This window comes from Carettochelys insculpta, chromosome 3, assembly GCF_033958435.1.
Source record: "Carettochelys insculpta isolate YL-2023 chromosome 3, ASM3395843v1, whole genome shotgun sequence".
Classification (NCBI taxonomy): Eukaryota; Metazoa; Chordata; order Testudines; family Carettochelyidae; genus Carettochelys; species Carettochelys insculpta.
Genome location: NC_134139.1, coordinates 178801115 through 178821352, shown reverse-complemented (window position 1 = coordinate 178821352; position 20238 = coordinate 178801115). Strand labels below are relative to the sequence as shown.

General features: G+C 42.9%; 2 protein-coding genes across 12 annotated transcripts in view; one reads left to right on the top strand and one right to left on the bottom strand.

Annotated features, from left to right (window-relative positions):
• ADAM17 (ADAM metallopeptidase domain 17) overlaps nucleotides 1–5735 on the top strand; it is a 56265-nt gene extending 50530 nt beyond the window's left edge. For both annotated transcript variants that reach the window (XM_074991240.1, XM_074991241.1), the window contains exons 18-19: nucleotides 348–404; nucleotides 2184–5735. In XM_074991240.1, coding sequence (XP_074847341.1) covers nucleotides 348–404; nucleotides 2184–2534 — 408 coding nt within the window. In that variant the 3' untranslated portion in view covers nucleotides 2535–5735. The remainder of the gene's footprint in view (nucleotides 1–347; nucleotides 405–2183) is intronic.
• A 130-nt stretch (nucleotides 5736–5865) lies between these two features.
• On the bottom strand, nucleotides 5866–18797 carry IAH1 (isoamyl acetate hydrolyzing esterase 1 (putative)). 10 transcript variants are annotated; one of them, XM_074991246.1, is made up of 7 exons: nucleotides 18692–18797; nucleotides 17056–17184; nucleotides 15101–15153; nucleotides 14575–14753; nucleotides 10577–10738; nucleotides 7947–8068; nucleotides 5866–6175 (listed from the first exon to the last, which is right to left on the bottom strand). In XM_074991246.1, exons 2-7 carry the CDS (start codon nucleotides 17071–17073, stop codon nucleotides 5999–6001), a joined length of 711 nt encoding a protein of 236 aa, XP_074847347.1. In that variant the 5' UTR covers nucleotides 17074–17184; nucleotides 18692–18797; the 3' UTR covers nucleotides 5866–5998. The 10 variants fall into 10 exon arrangements, with proteins under 10 accessions (XP_074847347.1, XP_074847349.1, XP_074847350.1 ...); XM_074991248.1 differs by having other exon boundaries at nucleotides 14575–14723; XM_074991249.1 differs by having other exon boundaries at nucleotides 14575–14720.
• Between the last annotated feature and the right edge of the window lie 1441 nt (nucleotides 18798–20238).

Here is a 20238-nt window from a genome sequence, read left to right as displayed (position 1 = left end):
TCAAATGGAACTGAGAAGTGCTGCTCTGTTGTGGGGATATTATTTTTATTTGTATTAGCATGGTGCTTAGAAGTCCTATTCATGGATTCTTTGGCACAGTCTCTGTGAGTAGGAAGTTATAAGAGTGATCTCTTGTACAGGAGTCACTACATGCATTAATTGCCAAGGATCCTGTCTTTACTACTTTTTCTTTTCTCTGCTGAAATAATCTTGGCTACCTAGGAAGGGGGAAAGAGATGGCTTCAGTTTGAGGTTGGGAGTGTAATGCGTTGTGAAGGGAGAAGAACGTGTCTTTATCTGGTCAGCAAACAATATAGGACTGACCAGTTCATTTTCTTTCTTTGTAGGACAAGAAGTTGGATAAGCAGTATGAGGAGAACACAAAATCTCTCTTTTGTCCCAGTGTAAGTTTGCTGATTTCAAGCAGTATTTGCTTTAACAGTGATTTAGCAAAGAGATAGCTTTGAAATCTAATGTTGATTAGAAAAGCTGGTGGTCTTAGACATTTGTGAACTAAGCCTCATAGAAATAAAAACCAGTCATAATGTCTGTCATCTGCATAGAAACTGCCAGATGAAACTGAGCTTGTGTGTTTTGTGGTTTGTTGGGTTTTTTTTCCCCTCCTTCTAGGGGTAGGGTTTTGTAGTTTTACTTAAAATACTGTTTGCTTTTCCTTTCTGAGAGTGGTGACATTCTTCGGTTGTTGATGGTATATTGACTCCAGAGCACTAGCTAAAGTAGGAAGCTGCTTTATTCTGCAAAGCTGTGTCCTGTGACGGTGTGTGTTCAGGTTCCTGTCTGGGCATGTGCTCAACAAGTTTCAACCTCCACTTGTTCCTAGGTGCAAATAAAACTGAGTTTCCAGAGGCAGAAGTATCAGTCTGATGACCTCAGCAGTAGCAGAAAATTCTCTACCTTGGGAATTAGTTATTCTGTGCAAAGTTGCCTTTTAGTAACAGAATATCCTTTTAGTAGATGGATGTTTCCTCTGAAACTCTAGATTCTCACGCTGATCTTGCAGCTGCTTTCAGTTGATCACAGGAAACTCTGTCGCAGGGATGAAGGATCTGTTGCTTTTCAGGGAGAGACACTTCCTGCTAATGCATTCAGTGATGACGCAGGCCATATAGTTCCTATGTAGTTGGAAGTCCATTTCATTTCAAAACCTCTCATTTTGATTTCAGTATAATTAAATATACCCATCCCATGCTTTGGACACGTATAATCTTTGTTAATAAAATGAACGACCAACCTGATAGTGTTAGGGCCCTCTCAGGTGCAACAAAAACCCCTTTCCACCACTCCTTTAACCTGCCACACAGGCCTTGAAAAATTATACTGAGAATCTTTGTAAAACCAGAAGCATATGCCATAATCAAGGACTCCTAATAATGTCCCTTTGGTCAATAAACCCTGCTGTCTTCAGTTTTTTTCCCCTCTTACTTAGTCTTTCCTTTCCATCAGACTTTACCTACCAGCTCCCTGAGTTTGCTAAATCATCATAGTGGTCTTTTCTGACCTCAGAAATCTATAAGTCTATAGCCACAGCTGCCCTTGGACACACCAGAGCAGCTAAGACACAAAGATAGATCGAAAACATGAGTAGCAAAAGGTGGGGCACATTCTGTCAACTGAGGGCATTTGACATCACTTCTGCTAGTGTTTGTAGTTGAATTAACTAGGTCCAATGAAATACAAGCATAAACTGCATATTGGAGATACATCAGCTCACATTACCTCTCTGAACTGCTTTATATAGGAGTGTGCAGACTAGAACATGCACAAATCACAGGATGTCCTAGGTGAAAGGATGCTCAGTTTTAGCTTAGCGAGTTTTCCAAAAGTCAGTGCAAGCATATAATAACTCCTAACACACAAGAGTGGTCAGCTGTACTAGAAAAAAGATCATTTGGGCTTAGACTTGCAAGTGTAAGGTGATGAGTGTTTTACCTTGAACTTTAAAGATTCTTTTCCCTCAGGAAGGCTACCCAAAGTTATCCACTTACAATTTGTATTTATGAATGACGTAACATTCTCCTCCCCACGTATCCAGAATGTCAAAAAGAATGCTTTTTTTTTCGCCTTCTGGCTTTGTGAAGGCACAGTGAACAAAAATTGAATTCTAGATTGTTTTCTAATCTCCTTTCCCCCACACACCTCAGTGAGCTGCTTATGTCTTGCAGAATGTTGAGATGCTCAGTAGTATGGACTCAGCTTCTGTTCGAATTGTCAAGCCATTTCCTACTGCACAGTCGTCAAGCCGACACCAGCCACTGCAGCCCATCACACCAATGCCCGTAGTAACTGCAGCACCAAAACTGGACCACCAAAGAATGGACACTATTCAAGAGGACCCAAGTACTGACTCTCATATTGATGAAGATGGTTTTGAGAAGGACCCTTTCCCAAATAGCAGCTCAGCTGCTAAATCTTTTGAGGATCTTACGGACCACCCTGTCACTAGGAGTGAGAAAGCCTCATCATTTAAACTACAGCGCCAAAATCGAGTGGACAGCAAAGAAACAGAATGCTAGCATCTTGCTGCTTCCAACCTTAAGACTGTGCAAAATAAATGTTCCTCAATTAGAGTAAAACCATTTTGTTTATATAAAATACAGATATAGATAGAAATATTTTGAGGGGATGGGAGACTTGGAACATAAGGAAGTGACCTGCAGATGCTGGTCATGTGTATGACCTTCCTTAGTTTTTTAGTTAGATCTTTTTAAAACAAACCAAAAAACCTCCATTCAGACTAAGACTAGCTTGTTTTGGAGCTTTTGGATTTGGGCTTTCTAGGTACTTAACCTTTACTATTTCATTCAACCTGTGGTGTAAAATGGAGCATTCTGGTGGATGTTAGGTTGTGTATATTAGCATTTTTATAATTCAACTTTGTGTAGTTGGAACAGTACAGCTAGACAAAATCATGGGTTTGGTTGTTTGTTTGTTTTTTTAAACTGAGTTTTCTACGTAGATTAGTGCATGTAGCTGTTAGGTACCCCAAACAGTATAAAATTATTTTGTTTTCAAACAAAAATCAGAGCACTGAGACTTGCACAAAACGTATTTGAAATGGAGTCTGATTAAATACAGTGAAGTGAGATGCTTTCAGAGTTGCACTGGGTTTTAGTTCTGCAGCTCCCTTCAAAATCAGTGGATGCCACATTCTGTACCTTATTGAAAATGTTCCCAGACTCTGAGATCTGAATTTAATGACACAGCTTTTTTTTCCACCTTTTTAACCCAGATTGTAGAAAAATATCTGTTGTGTCTTTTCATTCTGAATGAGGCATCTGTTAAAAGAATATCTTGTTAATTGCAGACCTCTTTCTGGGTGAGTTGGAAGAAAAGCACAACTGCTTTCCTTGAAATGACACAGTAGATTTTGATCTTTACAGTACTGGCTTCAGTGTGAAGCAGTTTCTTCGATTCATCATTTTTATATAGATAACACCATTGCCAAGAAATTGAAAGTGTCACTCATAGGACCGACATATAATTTGAGCTCTTGCTTTACTAGCAGTTTGTTGAAAAGTACTACGCTGAGTGGCTGAGATACTGATCACTAACAGTGGTTAATACCAACTCATTTTTAAACACTGATAAAAATTGTTTGCCAAATCTGAAAGTACAAAATTAAGGAAAACTTTTTAATTGTACAGTTTCCAAGAGGGTATTACAGTAGTATAATATAAAAAGCCTATAACTTAATGGCGTGGTGCCCCTTTAAGTTAAGCTTTATTTCCAAAGGCAGAGATGTGAATAGTGTAATGTTTTCTGTGAACTACATTTAAGTTATTTTCATCTGTATTAACGGATGGCTTGTCACAGCAGAAACATTAGGTAACTATTTATTTACTTCTTGGTTTCTATGTGAAGATCTCAGCCCATAATAATCATGTAACTTTCATATTATATACATTTTGTTTAAAATGGTTCTGCAGCTTTTTTAAATGTCCACTAGAAAACAGATCTATGTTCATCAGCCAGGAAAGCTCAACAATGGAAAATCTGTATTTTTAAGATTTGATGGCAGTTAACCAAGTCTGTGACAACAGAATTGTTTCCAAGGATACTTGTTACACTAATACTTGAACTTGTGCCTTATGGTATTCATATCTAACTAATCATTTTGGATTTGATATGTAATCAGAATTTGTTTGAGGAGTTAAATTTAACTTCCAGTACCACATAATAAAAGCTTTTTTATAGGATAATGACTTTCATTGAAACTAAGATTTACCAGTTCTCACAAGAGCATACATCTCACCCCTCTTTTCTGTCTGCTATATGTGAGGGAGCCCAGCTGAAGGACTTCCATTCTGAGGAGGATATGCTGAGCTACTTCTGGAGGACACACAGCTGACCAAGTTGAGGAAAGTGTCTGAGGGGTGCCACCTGAAGTGCATATGGTGGCAGAGGGTGAGGCAGTGCCACCAGACAGTTGGTGAGGAGACAGGACTGGTCCTAGAGGTGGCAGCTCCCAGGATGGGTGAAGGGTCATGGCCATTCCCACACTCTTGATGTGTGCAATTGGAAGGGGGGTGGGGTCAGTGTGGGCCAGCCTGGGGCTGGGGTGCCCTAGCCAGGTTGGAAGGTGGTAGCAATGCTGTCAGCCTGGCAGGGAGGCACAGGCACCAGGGCTTTCCCTTACAGAGCCTGCAGGTACCCCCTTGGTTTCCTCCCCTTTCCATAGGAGGCACATGACCCAAGAGATGCTTCTGGACTGCAGACTACTAGCCATTGAGTGGTGCAGGCTGGGTTCCCCACTCTGAAAGCAGTGCCATCACCAGGGGCAGCACAGCAGTAAGGGTGGCATGTAATGACAGAATGTGCAACTCTTTATTTTTGTGCTGCTACTGTCAGTGACACTACCTTCAGAGCTGGATGCCTGGACAGCAGCTGCTGCTGTCCTGCCATGGTAATTAAGTTACAAGGAGGGGTGCACAAGACATGTGAAACCCTGGATGGGTCCTCAGGCTCATGGAGGAGGGGGAAGGCAGCAAGGGCCTTTCACAACAGCAAGTTAGAGCCAGTGGACAGGCATGGAGCTTAGGGAAGCAATGGCGGTTGTAGCACCTGCACAGCTGGGTCTCAGGGAACAAAGCTTGAGCACCTCTTCCTTACTCAATGATCATCTTCATTGAGTAGATCAAGGAGGTAATTGATTAGGCTCCAACATTAACACTAGGATGTACCAACTCACAGAATGCATGTGGCATATAAGTGCATAGAGCACAGTAATTAATTTCTGACCTAAATTCTTTCAATTATGCAAGGGCAAGGGGCTCTAACACAATCCTCCTTAAGAAGTAATCTGGTAAAATACTTTTTATGTTCAAAATGCTGAATGTTTGTCTTTGCAGTCAGTCAAATCCTAAGTCCTTAAGCTCCTATTATTTTTAGCTTAATTTTTGACTTGCAGCACTGCAATTCTTTGACACTAGAGCTGGAATTGTTTAGTATTGACACATTTAGCCAGGCTGAATGCCACTTAACTTCACAAATGACAGAACTTGTGGGAAAACTCTGCCAGGTGGTAGATGCTGGTACGCTGTGACTGGAGATGTTTAGAATCTCTCATGAGTGGGAGGGTCCTAAACAAAAGAACAAAGAATTCAGTGTTGCCCATTCAAAGCGGTGTCAGGTTTCTGAATGTCTTCAAGCACATGTACAGCACTCCAACATGTTGAAAGCTTCAATAACTGCTTTCAGTAATGGCAATGTTGAAGCCCAGTGTTGTAACTATTTAACCTTTGTCACTTCACAGTTGAAATCAACTATCCAATAGAGCTTTATAGTAGACAGATTACATTCAGTCTTTGAGAAAATGGTATTAACCTATTTCAGACAAACCAGAGAAGGCCTAAAAGTACTTTTATTTTTCCATATATAGTATTTGAGAAAGGACTTGCATCAAGAAAAACACTAGCAGTATTTTGCTGAACACACATTTTCTGCTGTCCATAAATAGACTTAGTCAATATGTGACTGATCAGAATTTCCCACGAAGGCTAACTTCAGGACTCAGAGGATCTACATCACGCCAGTAAGGAAGCAACATAGGTAATGCAGAAATCTTCTTTTCCAGCAGAGACCAAAGCTGAGCTGCTAAAAACTGATTTCCCACTACTGATAAATGAAGTCCATCTGATAGATAGGAAGAAAAGTCCTATTGGGAAAAGAGGGGGAGAATGAGTTTCAAGAAGTAATATAAGATCAGAAAAGCTAATCTAATCATATTGTGCAATAAACTTTAGTCACCAAATGTAATCACTCAGGTGTAAAACTTTAAATAAAAATGTACTACATTTCTTAAAGGGTCCTGGTGGTACCTTAAAGGCTAACATTTATTAGGACATAAGCATTTGTGGGTAAAAACCACTTCATCAGAGGAGGTGCAGTGGAAATTAGAGAGGCAGGGGTATATATATAAAGTACAACAAAAATACTTCTTTTCAATTGCAGAGCCAGTGTTAATGAGTCTAATCAAGTCAGCATGTTTGGGTCTCATTCGTAGAATTTATTATGGAGATGGGAATATCAAGAAGGGAATTGTCTTTGCAGTGTGTTAACCAGTTAAGATCCTTATCCACTCCTAAATGGATTGTATTGAATTTGTCAACTAACCAGTCCAGTTGTCTCCCTTTGTAATTTGGTTTTAAAGTTCTTTTGTAGCAAGATGGCTGTTTTTTAAATCCATTACTGAATGTTCAGGGAGAAAAATTATTCTCCTTAACTCCTCATGACAGACAAGAAACAAGGGAGGTTTAGGTTGGACATTAAGAAAAGCTTCCTGTCAGCATGGTTACGTGCTGGAATGAATAGCTACAGCTATGGAATCATCTTCATTGGAGACTTTTAAGAGCAGGTTAGACAAACATGTCAGGGATGGTCTAGAAGCCAGTGTTCAGTCCTATAATAAGTGCAGGGGACTGGATTGGATAACCTGAGTTTCCCTCCAAGTTCTAGAACTGTGTTGATTTGTCTCATAACCAAGCACAATATTCAGCTGTCTTCAAACAAATCACCTTAACGTTTTTTAGTCCATCATGAAATATTCTGGATTCATGTTTCTAACATGTGATTGCTTGTTTTATTCCTCAAGACTGACAATTCAGTTCCTCCCCAAGCTCTGCAGCAAATACTGCTTTACACAAGACATAAGAATGGCCATAATGGGTCAGACCAAAGGTCCATTCAGTCCAGTATAATCTTGTGTCAGTGGCCAATGCCAGATGCCCCAGAGGAAATTAACCAAACAAGTGATCCATCCACCAGAACCCATTCCCTGCTTCTGGCACATACAGGCTAGCCACACCATCCACGTCCATCCTGGCTAATAGTCATTCATGGACCAAACTTCCATGAGCATGGAATTAATATTCATTGAGATTCTATGGTACAGTTTGTCATTCAAGATTTTTATTTCATTTGATTTCTATATTTTCTTTCACATACTGTGCTGCTCCCCTACCAGTGTGACCTGTTCTTTCCTATATATTTTATAGCCTGGTATTACTGTGTCCCATTGATTATCCTCATTCCACCATGTTTCTGAGATGCCTTTATTATCAATATCCTCCTTCAACATGAGGCACTCCATCCATGTTATTTATGCTTCCAGAATTGTCATATAAGCACTTTAAAAAATTGTCCCCTTTTAGCTGTCTGCAGTTACATGATGCAAGTGCTAGGAGCTCTCTTTCATTTGACTTTTTCTGGTCAGAGCTGGTTTGTATTTTATCATTTTCCATCCTCTCCTCCTTCCTAGGACATAGAGAATCTCTATGAATAGATCCTCCCTTAAGTGATGTCTCTATCTGAACCATGTGCTCCTTTGCACCTGTCAGCTTTCCCCTAGCTCTTAGTTTAAAAACTGTTCTGTGACCTATTGAATTAAGACACTTCAACATTTTAACAGAGTTCTCTGAATGTCATACCTGATTATTCTTTTGCATAAGTGTCCACAGATCAAGTACCTCAGTCCCACAATCTCTAGCAACTTGAACACCCACCTTGGCATATTCTCCAGTGGTAGAATTTAAGCGGTTTAATTTGATACCTATTGGAAGTTAAAAAAATATTAACTGAACCAGAATCTAGGAATTGTCCAATTGTGTTACTATTGTACATTATTTTTACTGAATGTTAATTTCAAATTATAAGTTGAACCTTGTAAACTTTAAGTGGGAGTGAAATCAGTCTCTCTAAAAGCCTTCTGTTGTAGCCTGCAGGTTTTTGAGAAATTAATTTTGAAAACAAACTGGCTCAGAAGAAGAGGGGAGAGTGAGAATTAAAAGGCAGAGGCAGAGTTGTGTCCAAAAATATTCTACTCCCTCTTTTCTGCATTAGGCTTGCCTGCAGCTCACATTTTGAATCCAACATGTGTGCATCAAATCTGCATAACGTATTTACAACTGCAAATGCTCCTCTGCCCCTAACATCAGAGTTAAGAGAACTGAGGTCTAATCACAAGCTTGTCATCTGTGTTCAGGGTGACACAGGACCTCTCTTTGCCATAGATCCTCCTCTGGAAAAGAAAGCTAATTACTTACCTGTCCAGGTAAAATGTTTTGAGATCCTGAGATAAGAGTATATATAAAGTGCAAATTTATTAGAAATCAGTTGCTCCATGTCAAATGCAGTAGTCAAATTGATACTGCGTGTGCCTTGAGCACCAACCTATAGTCCAGCTCCTCTATTGCAATTCAGTAGAACTTTCTGGTAATCTGCCTCCCACTTCATTTCACGTGACTACCTACAAGATGTTATCCTTTTACCTAACAGTCTGTTCCAACATGCATTTAGCTCAGATGCTCTCCTTTCTTCCCCAGACCTGAAGAGCTCTGTGTAGCTCAAAAACTTGTATCAAAATGTATTAATTTGCATTCATCAATATTAAAATTTCTCTGCCCTTTTGTTGCCCCAATCACACTAGTTTTGTGAGGTCCCTTTGAAGATCTTCAGTTTGTTTTGGACTTAACTATCTTAAGCAGTTTAATATCATCTGCAAATTTTGCCACCTCACTGTTTTTACCCCTTTCTCCAGATTTAGTATGTTTAAAAGGTTAGGACCCAATATGGACCCTGCGGGACACCATTAGTTACTTCTCTCCATTCTGAAAACTGACCATTTATTCAGACCTTTTGTTTCCTTTCTTTCAAGCAGTTATAAATCCATGAGAGGACCTTGCCTCTTATCTCATGACTGTTTACTTAAGAGCCTTTAGTGAGGGACCTCCGCCATGCACTTCCAGCATGCTTCATTATTCAAGAGGCTTTGTTTAAAGAAAAAAAAAGTCAAAGCACACCATGCTCAGACAACACCATCTTGTGGACAGAATTCACCATTGTAGTGTCCTGACAGCTACCTTGTTCTGTCTGTTCAGCTGTGTGCATGTGTTCCAATGTTGCCTGTAAGCTGAGTGCTTGAGCAGCCACCCAGGAGAGAATCAAATACTGCCCAACTGATTAGCAAAGTGGTGGTACACGTCCGCATATGCCTTGATACGTATAACAAAATTTATTCTGCACATGGATGGGAAAAAATAGAGGGAACATGAGGAGAGAACATTCTGAGAGAATTCCCAAAGACCACATCATCAGATAAGGGATGAAGGCACACAAGCCAGAGTTATTGTCAATGCAGCATGGTCCTAGTTCCCAAGATCAGGTGTTTATGGTTATGCTAGCACATGTATGCTCATTGTAGTGCCTCAGCTCAAAGAATGGTGGGATCTCCACTGCCCACTAGTCCAGACAGGAACCATTTCCTTAAGGTAAATTTTTTAATACACAAGCACAAACAAGTTACACAGCTCTCCTGACCTACCAGTTTGCCACATTCCAACAGTATTTTGATACCACCAATTATCTTCTACTTGGTGGTTAGTTAGATCAAAACGCCTCTAACCAGCATGCTGTCATTTTAAACCCTGTCCTGAACCTGGATTGGTATGTCATTAACAAGATGTTTCTTAATGAGATTTTCTGTTTCCATCTTTCTGGAATGTGCTTCTGACTTGTATCTAAGTACCTCTTAGGCAAAAGCATTTCTGCAATATCATCTCTGCTCTTGCCAAATTCTGAGTAGAACGTGCTTCTTGCTTATGGCTTAACTTTGCTTTATATTAGCAAAGTCTTGATCATTGTTGCCTAGAAGTCTCAGGTCTCCCTCTAGGCCTGTGGCTTATGTTTTAGGTCTTAATCTTACTACATAACTATAATAATGCAAGAGCCCAGAGCTTAAATATTCTCAATTATTTTATAATCAAAAATTTTCTGAACCAAGCCCTAAGTTTTAAAACACAGCTTACAATAATGAATAGGCCAAAAAAACCTGCAGTTTTAAAATAATGATCTTTAGCTGTCTGTGATGGTCCACCTGGATATTTCAGAGATGCACAGCAGAGTCACCAGCAGCTTCTTTCCATCAGCACACTGAATATACATGCAGTTGGCACAAACACAGAGCAGACTGAATGTCAGTCTGGAGGTCAGCAAGTTGGACACCCACACTGATGACCTTTCTACTACTTTTTAATAAAAAGACTGATAGAATTCCATTTACCTTTGGCAAGACACTCTTTTTCCCAAGCTGGTTCATAGAGAGGGGGTGGTGTTATCAAAATAATTCTGTCCTCAGTAATGTCTATGGACTTCAGATATTGTACCATGCTTTTTAAATTATCGGCATATTCCTTCAAGGGAATGTGTTGGTTGGGATTCACATCTGTTTAAGAAAATTTATTATCATATAAAACCAAAGTTATATACACAATTCTAATGTACACAGCATGCAACTGGATACTTTGCTAATTTTCAATATAAAATTTCAATGACCATTTTCAATATAAATTCTATATGAATCATGAATTGGTGGAAAAATCATACACAGCAAAATGCAAGGTATAGGAGCGAGATAGGAAAAAATGCAAGTAAATAACCTTCTAACCACTTAAAACAAGTGAAGACAAGGGAAATCTTAACAGATTATTTCATTGCCTCTCTTGTACACCTCCCTAATAGAAAATCAAATGATCACAAAGACTCAGATTTGTTTTCTTATGGCTTGTCTACATGGAGCACCAATGCATACAACAAGGTGGGGTTTGTAAAGTGGACAAATGTGTTACACGCCAATATGTCCGACTGGGGTAGGGAACCTTTTTTTTGCATCGAGGGGCAGCATCTGGACATGCGGGGAAGAAAGCTTCTCCAGGAAGCTGTCATGACTCATGGGTAGTTAGCATGAGTGAAATCAACAGTAAACTGGCTGAAGAGAGGCCCTGAACCAGTGCCCAGTGGATTATGGACTAGTTTACCACTCTGAGAACAAAACTGTGTGTGCTGAGAAAAGCAGAATTACACAAAAGGCAAGTTCCCAGATAAAAAGTTAACAAGGACGAAACAAACACCAAGGAGACACTGTTGTTCATTGCTCATGGCTGAGGCAAGCAGAATTAGGGGTTATGTAAGCAGGATGTTCCAAAATTGGTCATGGACAAGCAACCAAAGAGCAGCACCCAAACTGGATTGGAGGGGTACAACCAATGAATTGAACATCGCTGTCTCTTACCAAGAAGATAAATATTACATCAATTTGCCACACAAGTCAGAGTCCATCAGTGTAGCATGAGATGATGCTGTGCACGTCAAACTCTCACCTCAACATTACCTGGGGTCTGGCCAGCCTCAGTAGGCTAGTGAGTGTATGCACGAATGGATTTATTAGTGTGCATGTACTTAATTGGGTTAAGAATTAGGCTGTTAGATTGGGATAAAAATTAGACCATTAACCTTTCAAGTTACACATTACTTTTTGATTTGCTTTCTAATTGTTAGCAATTCAGATTAAACATGTTTGAAATTGTTACCATAGGTGCATGCAATAAAATATTTTTAATGTGAAATTCATCATTCTCACTGTTCTTGTGGGACTGCTGCCAGCCTGATCAACTGTGCAGCAGTACCATATCGTAACAAAGCTTTTTCTCAGACTGCCGTTGCCCCAGTTAGGGGAAGAGGGTGGTAGCAGCAGTGGGAGGAGGTAAGCAATGCCCCTGCTCCTGCACCCTCCTTCTGTCCAGATGCTCCCACATCCCCACCCTCAGCCTGCTCCTGCACCCTCCTTCCTGTCTGGACTCCATGGGCCTGATTCCAGCCTTCATAGGCTCCACCCCCGCACATCCACCATGGGCTGGATGCTGGAGATGGGAGCCCTGAGCCTTGGAGGCCTGATTCAGGCAAGGCACAATTTGGATTCAGCCTGCTGGATGGCACTTACCACAAGTGGCTTTCAGTTGGCATGCAGTGAGGCTAAGGCAGGGTCCCTGCTTGCCCTGGCCCCATGCTACTCTCAGAAGGGGCCAATATGCCTGTTTCTCCAGGTGGTTGAGGCATATTGTTCCACTTGCTGCCCTTCTCTGCTGGCACCACCCCCTCACCTCCTGTTGGCCCGCAGTTCCCTATCCATATATGGAGATATACCTATCTCAGAACTGGAAGGGACCATGAAAAGTCATCGAGTCCAGTCCCCTGCACTCACAGCAGGACATATAAAAAAAAAATCTGTCAGGGATGATGATATCTCTTTGCCCCAGATCAACTCACAACCTGGGTTTAACAGGCCACTGTTCAAACCACTGAGCTATCCCTCTCAGTCAATAGGAGCTGTAGGGCTGGTGCTTGCAGGCAGGAGCAGTGGGCCAGCCAGAGACCTCTGTCCCTCCCTCACCATGGAGTTACAGGGCCATGCTGACTACTTTTGGGCACATCATGGGATAGGGCAGGCAGGGAGCAAGCTGGAGAGTCCCCAGAATCAGTCAGTTGCAATCAATCAGTCAGTGACCTCTGCCATAGTCTTTCCTTTATCTCTCCTGTAAAATAAAGTAAGTCATCAAAGCCATTGTGTTGGGGACAGGAAAGAGCAGCTTTCGCTAACATCAAGGGGAAGACAGAATAAAGGCACAAACTTTTTTTTGCCTTGCAATAGTGTTGGAGTGCTGAGTACATAGTGTTGGAGTGCATTTTTCCTCACCACACCATTCCATTCTTAACTACTTCACTGCTGTTGGCTGTGGTTCTGCCTTCAGAGATGGGGTCCCAGACAGCAGTAGCTGCTGCTCTCCAGCTGCCAAGCTCTGACCATAATGCCACCACCAGCCACAGCACAAAAATAAGAGCAGCAGTACTCCAACTCCCTGTAAAATAACTTTGCCATCTCTCATCTCTTTTTTGGGTCAAGACCCCCTACAATTACAACACCATGGAATTTAAGATTTAAGTAGCTGAAATCATGAAATTTATACTTTTTAAATTTTTTTCTAAAATTCTATGATTGTGAAATTGACCAAAATGGTCTATGAATTTGGTAGGAGCCTAGCTATAGTAATTGACTTGTTTTGTTGCTGAACTGAGTCCAAGTCTCTTGAGTTCAGTATGCGACCCTCTTAGATCTGGCTACAGCATCACACCCCCTTACTGTGCATTTCTGCTCCATATAGAAAAGCCCTGAGTGTAGCTTGGGAAAAAAAAAAAAAAAAAAAGAACTTTGAATATTAAAAGCAAAAGATATTAACAAAGTATTACCAAAAACAGTTCAGGTTACAAAATAAAGTATACAAACACACTACAATTAGGGAGAAAACAAAAGAATGCTATGTGCAGACAGAATGTAATACCCCACAAAAATTCTTTGTTGCAAAGGTTTGTGTACCCTACAGAGGTCTGGTCCCATTGTTGACTTTATAGTTATTAGAATATTTATACTTCTTAGTATACATACCTTTAACAGGTTGAACCTATCTCATCTGTTACCCTCAGGACCTGACTAGTGCTGAACGAGAGAATTTGCCAGACCACAGGTGGTCAATATTGTCTAGCACATTACTAACACTTACACAGCTTACGGGGCTCTTAAAAGATATTTAGGGATAAATTGGGGATAAATGACAGCACAGAGCACTGAGAGCCAGGACTGGTGGCTGTAAACAAACTTTATGGGACCACAGGAAACTTGGCCACACCCAATAAGTGCTTGTCTGGCTAACTAAAATCATGCTGGATTACGGATGTTGCTGGACAAGTGTGTTCCAGATTAGAGAGGTTCAACTTGTACTTTTAATAGCACCTGAAAGGCATTCTGCTATAACTTTTCCTCACATTCTGACTATGCTGTCCCTCAGCCAGTGTATTATAAAGCTATTTTCAGAGGCACAGAAAGGCACCTAACTCCAAATGAAAGTCCAAAGGAGTTAGACATTTAACAGCCATTTGTACCTTTTTGAAAGTTTCCTCCAGATCCTCTCATATATGAATATTTGTTCAGAGAAAGAGCAATACAAAACAAAATTACATGAGATTTAGATGACAGTGGCACTACTGCTGCAGTAAACTATTTCTTTTTTAAATCAAGACTGCAATTTAAAACTAGTACTGACAGAGCTGCACCTGGAGAAAAAGTTAACCATTTGTGTCCCACTCTGATAAACTCAAGCTGACATGTACTTTTTAACACTTGTTTTAAGAAAACAATTAAGAGAGAGGAAAAAATTAAAATTAACCTACCTTTTAAAGCACTGTCATTAGCGCCAAAGAAAATAGTAACTGCAATAATACTTTCAGCATTAGAACTTTTGCTGATCAATCTGGGAAGAACTATGTTAGCCCATCTGGTATTGTAGCCTGATAGTCCACGATTTAAAACATCACATCTTCTGAAACAAACACATACAAGAAGAAAACCCCTTCAAAGAGCAAAACGTAAGAAAATTTAAAAAACATTTAATCTGGATATGTGCCTTAAGGGTCTCTACCCCTCTAAAATCAACTAGACATATAGGTTCCAATCCTGCACTCAGACTCATGTGGGCACAGAGATCTATGTGCATGGCTCAACTGCAGAAATCAGGGCAGTATTTACCCAGCCTCAGCTGTAGCTTTTAATAAGAATGTGTACATACTGAAGGAGAAAGCATTGAGGCATATCCTGTTCTCCTTTTAACCATAAATAAATTATTTACGCCAGGAAAGCTGCATGGCTTTCTTTTATCTTACATATTACATTTAAAATACAAACTTTGACAAATCTCACCTGACCAGTTTCTGAGCAAGGAACACTCCCCAACCATTGTCCTGAAAGGAAAACTAAATGAAAGGGACACAGTTTAGATATTAACTAAAACATATTTAAGATTACAATTTAGTATGTCACCTGTCACTCTACTTCTTCCCTGCAATTTATCATCTTTTCTCCCCACCCATCAAATTTAATTGGCATTTGTTTTTTAGGGGCTTTTTATCCTCTGTGGGCCTTAAGAACTGTGCAGGATTAAACCACACATAAGCAAATTAACTAAGAATGTAACACGTGACTGACTGATGCGAAGGATTTTTTCTGATCATTTCTAATGTGTAGCTGTAGCTTTAATTTCATATTGCAAAACATATGCATCTGCTACCTAATACTTAAAGGAACACTCACAACTGTTAACTATATTTTAAAAAGATTCCTTAACTGCTACCAAACCTCTGTAGCAATAACTTCTTAGATTAAAACAATCATTTACTTTCTTTATTTATGCAATGTTTACTTTTTACTGCTCAGTTTGGATCATGACAAGTGGCTTCTTGCATTTCTGTTCACAGTCCATTTTACTTGGATACTCACATCCTAGTCTTTCAAAATTTTCATAGATATGTTTAAAAACAAACTTTATATAGAAAAAAAAGAAAATATCTCTATTTGCATTAGGCTGCAAAATCCTTTTAGATATGAATCTAATTTAATTAGCTTTAATTTACATCCAAACAGCAGTAAACAACTGATAACACAGCCAAATTGGACACAAGTAGACAGTCATTATAAAGAGTTTATCAGTTTGCATATGCAGTAGTTTATATTGAATGTAATTCTTACATGTATACTAAAGTTCAACATACATGTAGACAGCCAGATTGCCATGTACACCTTTACCAATCTGGCAGATAGGTCAGTTAGAATATTCTGTTTTGGAGCTCTCTTTCTGCTTATTTTTCCTGACTCAGATATTGTCAGTTGACTTGGTTAACCACTTCTAGCAAGTGAATTTACAGAATTACTGCAAAGTGAGCATGAATCCACTCAACATATACCACAATGCATAGAGATTCTGAACTGCTTTTTCTAATGAAGAGAAATTCAATGGGTAATGATCAGCTACTGAATTTTGACCTCAGATAAGGGTGCCCTCACCTGTGTCTGAGAGCTGAAAATAGCTTTGATCTTCTGTTTTCCCATATATTAGTTAAAATGAGTATAGAGCACTAGATTCTATGAAGCAGTGCTCACAACAGAATCCTGAATAGAGTTATATAATTGAAGAATGAACAATAAAAGCACTGAGGGCCACACAATCATTTGGCACACCTACTAAAGGCCCAGCTCCAACCTGCAACCTATAGTGATTCTTACAGCAAAACAGAATTCTGCCAGTCACCTGCAAATTATCTTCAGCAGTCATATGCTTTGCCCGAGGCAATCTAGCGAGGTATTGTCAGGGAGCCACAACTACAACAGTTCAAGTGACTCCCAGATTAGAGCACACCTCTCCTTCAATTACACATGCATCATTTTTCTTTCTTTTAAGGTAAATAGAATCTTAATCAATGGCAGATGCTCAGTCTAACACACAGCCTAGGACAATGCTTAAAAGACTCAGTAACTTACTTAACCCTTGTATTCCCCATGGAGCATAGGTCAGTGCTCACTGAAAATTCAGACTGGAATGAAAACAGATGGGCCAAGCACTTGTTAAGAGAGGGTAATAATCTGACAAATCACTTACAGTGATCCTGTGGATAAAAATCAGAATTTTACACTGGTATAAATGCATAAGCTCAGGACTCAAAAGGCAAATAATTTTATTAGTCTGGGCTAAACTAGTATGCAGTAACTGCTGCATTTGCTAGTTATGGACTACAGCAACACACAGAGCTTGTAGCCTCTGAAAATACCAGGCACAATGGATACAGGCACAGATATGAGCACACTGGTTATAGGCTACATACTTTAGGAAAAATGAGCATGATGAGACTGAGAGCATAACCACATGAGGTATTAGGAAGTATATATGGCACACTGGGTAGCAGTAGGGCTGGATTTCCAATTAGATACAATAGGCATGTACATCAGGGTGCCTGAAATTTAAAAGCAGGTTAGAAGTTTCATTTTTACAGAAAACATGAAAGTCAGCTGTAGGCGCTGGGAGGGGGGCAGTGCTGAAGATGTCGTGCCTATGGGGTGCATAAAGTGTAAAAATCTGTTAGGAAAGGTGCATGGGCCATTACTTGTGTATACAAGACATACACAAAGTGCAGGAGGGTGGGGGTGGTGTATAGGGGACAGAGGGACACCAGGTGCACATGACCACATATAAGCCATTTGAGGTGAGTAGGTGTGTGGGACACAGACACAGATTGCAGGGGGCCATTGTGTGTGTTGTTTGGGAGCTATATGGAACACCACTACAAGTTGAAGAAGGCCTTTAGTGTGGGGATGGGGTAGAGTATGGGACACAGATAAGAGATATAGGTCATCACTAGGTGTGTGTGCAGGGAGATGTATGGGACACTAACATGGGTGCAGGAGACCTGTGGGTGCATGGGGGAAAATGTATGGGACCATTAGTTGTGAGGGTGGATGTGTGGGTCACAGATATGGAGGTATAGGAAGCCACTGGGTGTGTCTGCAGAGTGGTATGGGACACAGACATGAGGTACAGGAGGTCACAGCTGTTGGGGGAAGTATGCGTAGGAGGGGCAGGAAGCCATGGGGGACTGGATGCAGGTGGGATACGGACACAATCTGCAAGAGGCCATTGGCTGTAAGGGGGAACTGGTGAGGGGACACACAGAAAGGCAGGAGACCATGGGGGGCTGGGTGTAGCTGTTCATTGGCTGTAAGGGGGAAACTGGCAGGAGCACAGACATGAGGTGCAGGAGGCCCTGGGGAGTGGAGACCCAGACATGGGGGGTGGGAGGAAGACATGAGGTGTGGGGAGTGGAGGCACACTCACATACGAGGTGAGGAGGCCGTGGGGGGGCACAAACATGATGTGCCAGGAGGTGGGGGGGCACAGATACAAGGTACAGGAGGCTGTGGGGAGTGGCGACACAGGCATGGGGAGCAGGGGCAAAGACAAGAGGTGCATGGGGTGGGGGAGGTGGAGGCACACACACGAGGAGGCAGGAGGCCGTGGGAATGGTGACACGGGCACGGGGCGCAGACATGAGGTGCATGGGGTGGGGAGGTGGAGGCACACACATGGGGGGCAGAAGGCCGTGGGGAGTGGGGACACCGGCATGGGGGGCAGTGGCGTAGACATGAGGTGCATGGGGTGGGGAGATGGAAACACACACACGAGGGGGCGGGAGGCCGTGGGGGGCACAGACACGATGTGCCGGGGGATGGGGGTCACAGACGCGGTGAGGCCGTGGAAGGCGGGGGCGCGCGCACACATGAGGACACCAGTTGTACGGAGGGGAGAGACAAAGGTGTGCGGACGGCCCGTGGGCAGCACAGGGGTGCACGGAGGGGGACATGCCCCCAGCGGCCTCCTCCCTTGGAACTGCGGCTGTCCAGTGCCGGGGAGGGGGTCCCCACAGTGGATAGGGACGGCCGGGCGCGGGGGGAACAGCCCTGTACCTCCGTGATGGAGTCCCCGAAGAGCAGCACGCGGGGCCAAGGCAGCGTCACCGTCCTTTCCACAGCCATCGCCGCCGCTGCTGCCGCGCCGCCCGGGAGCACCGAGCATGCGCAGTACGGCTGCCGAAGCCGCTGCCCTGGCTCCGTGCAAGTGCTGAACTGAACAAAGCCGCCCAGTGCCAGCGAGGCGGCACGTGAGTAGGCGGGAGGGAAGCTGGCGGTAGGGTTAAGTGAGGGGCGGCAGGCGAGCCCTGACCTGAGACGCTGGTGGAGGATGACAGCAGGTAAAGCCCCGCTCACGAAGGGCGCGAGTAGCCGTTGTCCCAGGGGGTCTCAGGCACCAGCCTCGATTTATTTCCCGCTCACAGACAGGCCCACGCAGGGTGGGCTGCTGGGTGAGATGCCCGGGCAGCCCCGCGCCCTGGCCTGAGGCACACGGCGTTGCTGCCGGGCGTTCCCGCCGGCCGGCGCTGGCTTGGGAAGTTTTCCCGCTCACGTCCCGCGCAGCCGTTGCTGCGGTTGGCTCGGCGGCGTTCCACCGGCTCCTGCCCTGGCCGGGCTCGTCACGTGAGTTTCGTTCACCCCCTCGCCCCCCATCGGGGACCCCTCCCTTCGGACCGGTCAGTTTGCCTCTCAGGCCAGCGCGGGGGGCGCGTCCGTCCGCCGTTGTGTACAGCCCGATTGTTCGGTAGGGAAAGTACCCGACCAGTTAGTGGAGTAAAAGTGCCGCTGCTTTGGGAGGAATGTACCTAAGTACAAGTGCCCGTGTCCCTCTGGAAAACTACTTGAGTGAAAGTACGTACCCGCAGGCCACATCGAGGTTGTGCTCAAGCTTCCACACGTGAGAGCAGCTGCACTTTTACTTAAGCAACTTTGGGGGGACTTTTTGCGCCGCTGCTGATTGTTGGCCGTTCAGTGAAGGCCTGTGCGCGCGCCTAGGGCAGCTTCCCCAAAGGAAACAGTACTGTAATGTTTGCCAACAAATTAGAGTGGTCTGATAGCAGCCACTGCCAGTTGCTTCTAAGGGAATGAAAAGTCCAGATAATCATCCTGTTGTCTGCTCCCAGCACCGGGTGGTAAGGACAGTGTAGGGATGCATAGGGTGATTAGCTTGGCTACTAGCTGATGCACTTATGTTGAGGGCCTGATCTAACTCTGTTGAATCCAATCATAATTTTGCCCTTCAAAACACAGCAAACGTGTCTGCAGTCCCAAGATGACCCTGCCTGAGCATTCAGTGATCCTGGGGGAGGGGTGCATCAAAGCCCCAGGTCCTCCCAGGGATGGATTTCACCCTTCGCACCCAACCCCATAGCCTCATTCCAGCCCATGTGCCCCCCCAGCTGTGCCCCACCTCCATCCACAGCCCTGTTCCACCCTATCTACCCACTGCTCTGTCTGCCCCACTGTCCCCAAACCTCAACCCAGAGCCCAAGTACACCCCATCTGCTCTCAGCTCTGCCTGCAAACCACAATCCTAACTTGAAGCCCTGTACTACCCCATGTCTACCTGTGTCCCATAACCCTGACCCACAACCCCATTCCAG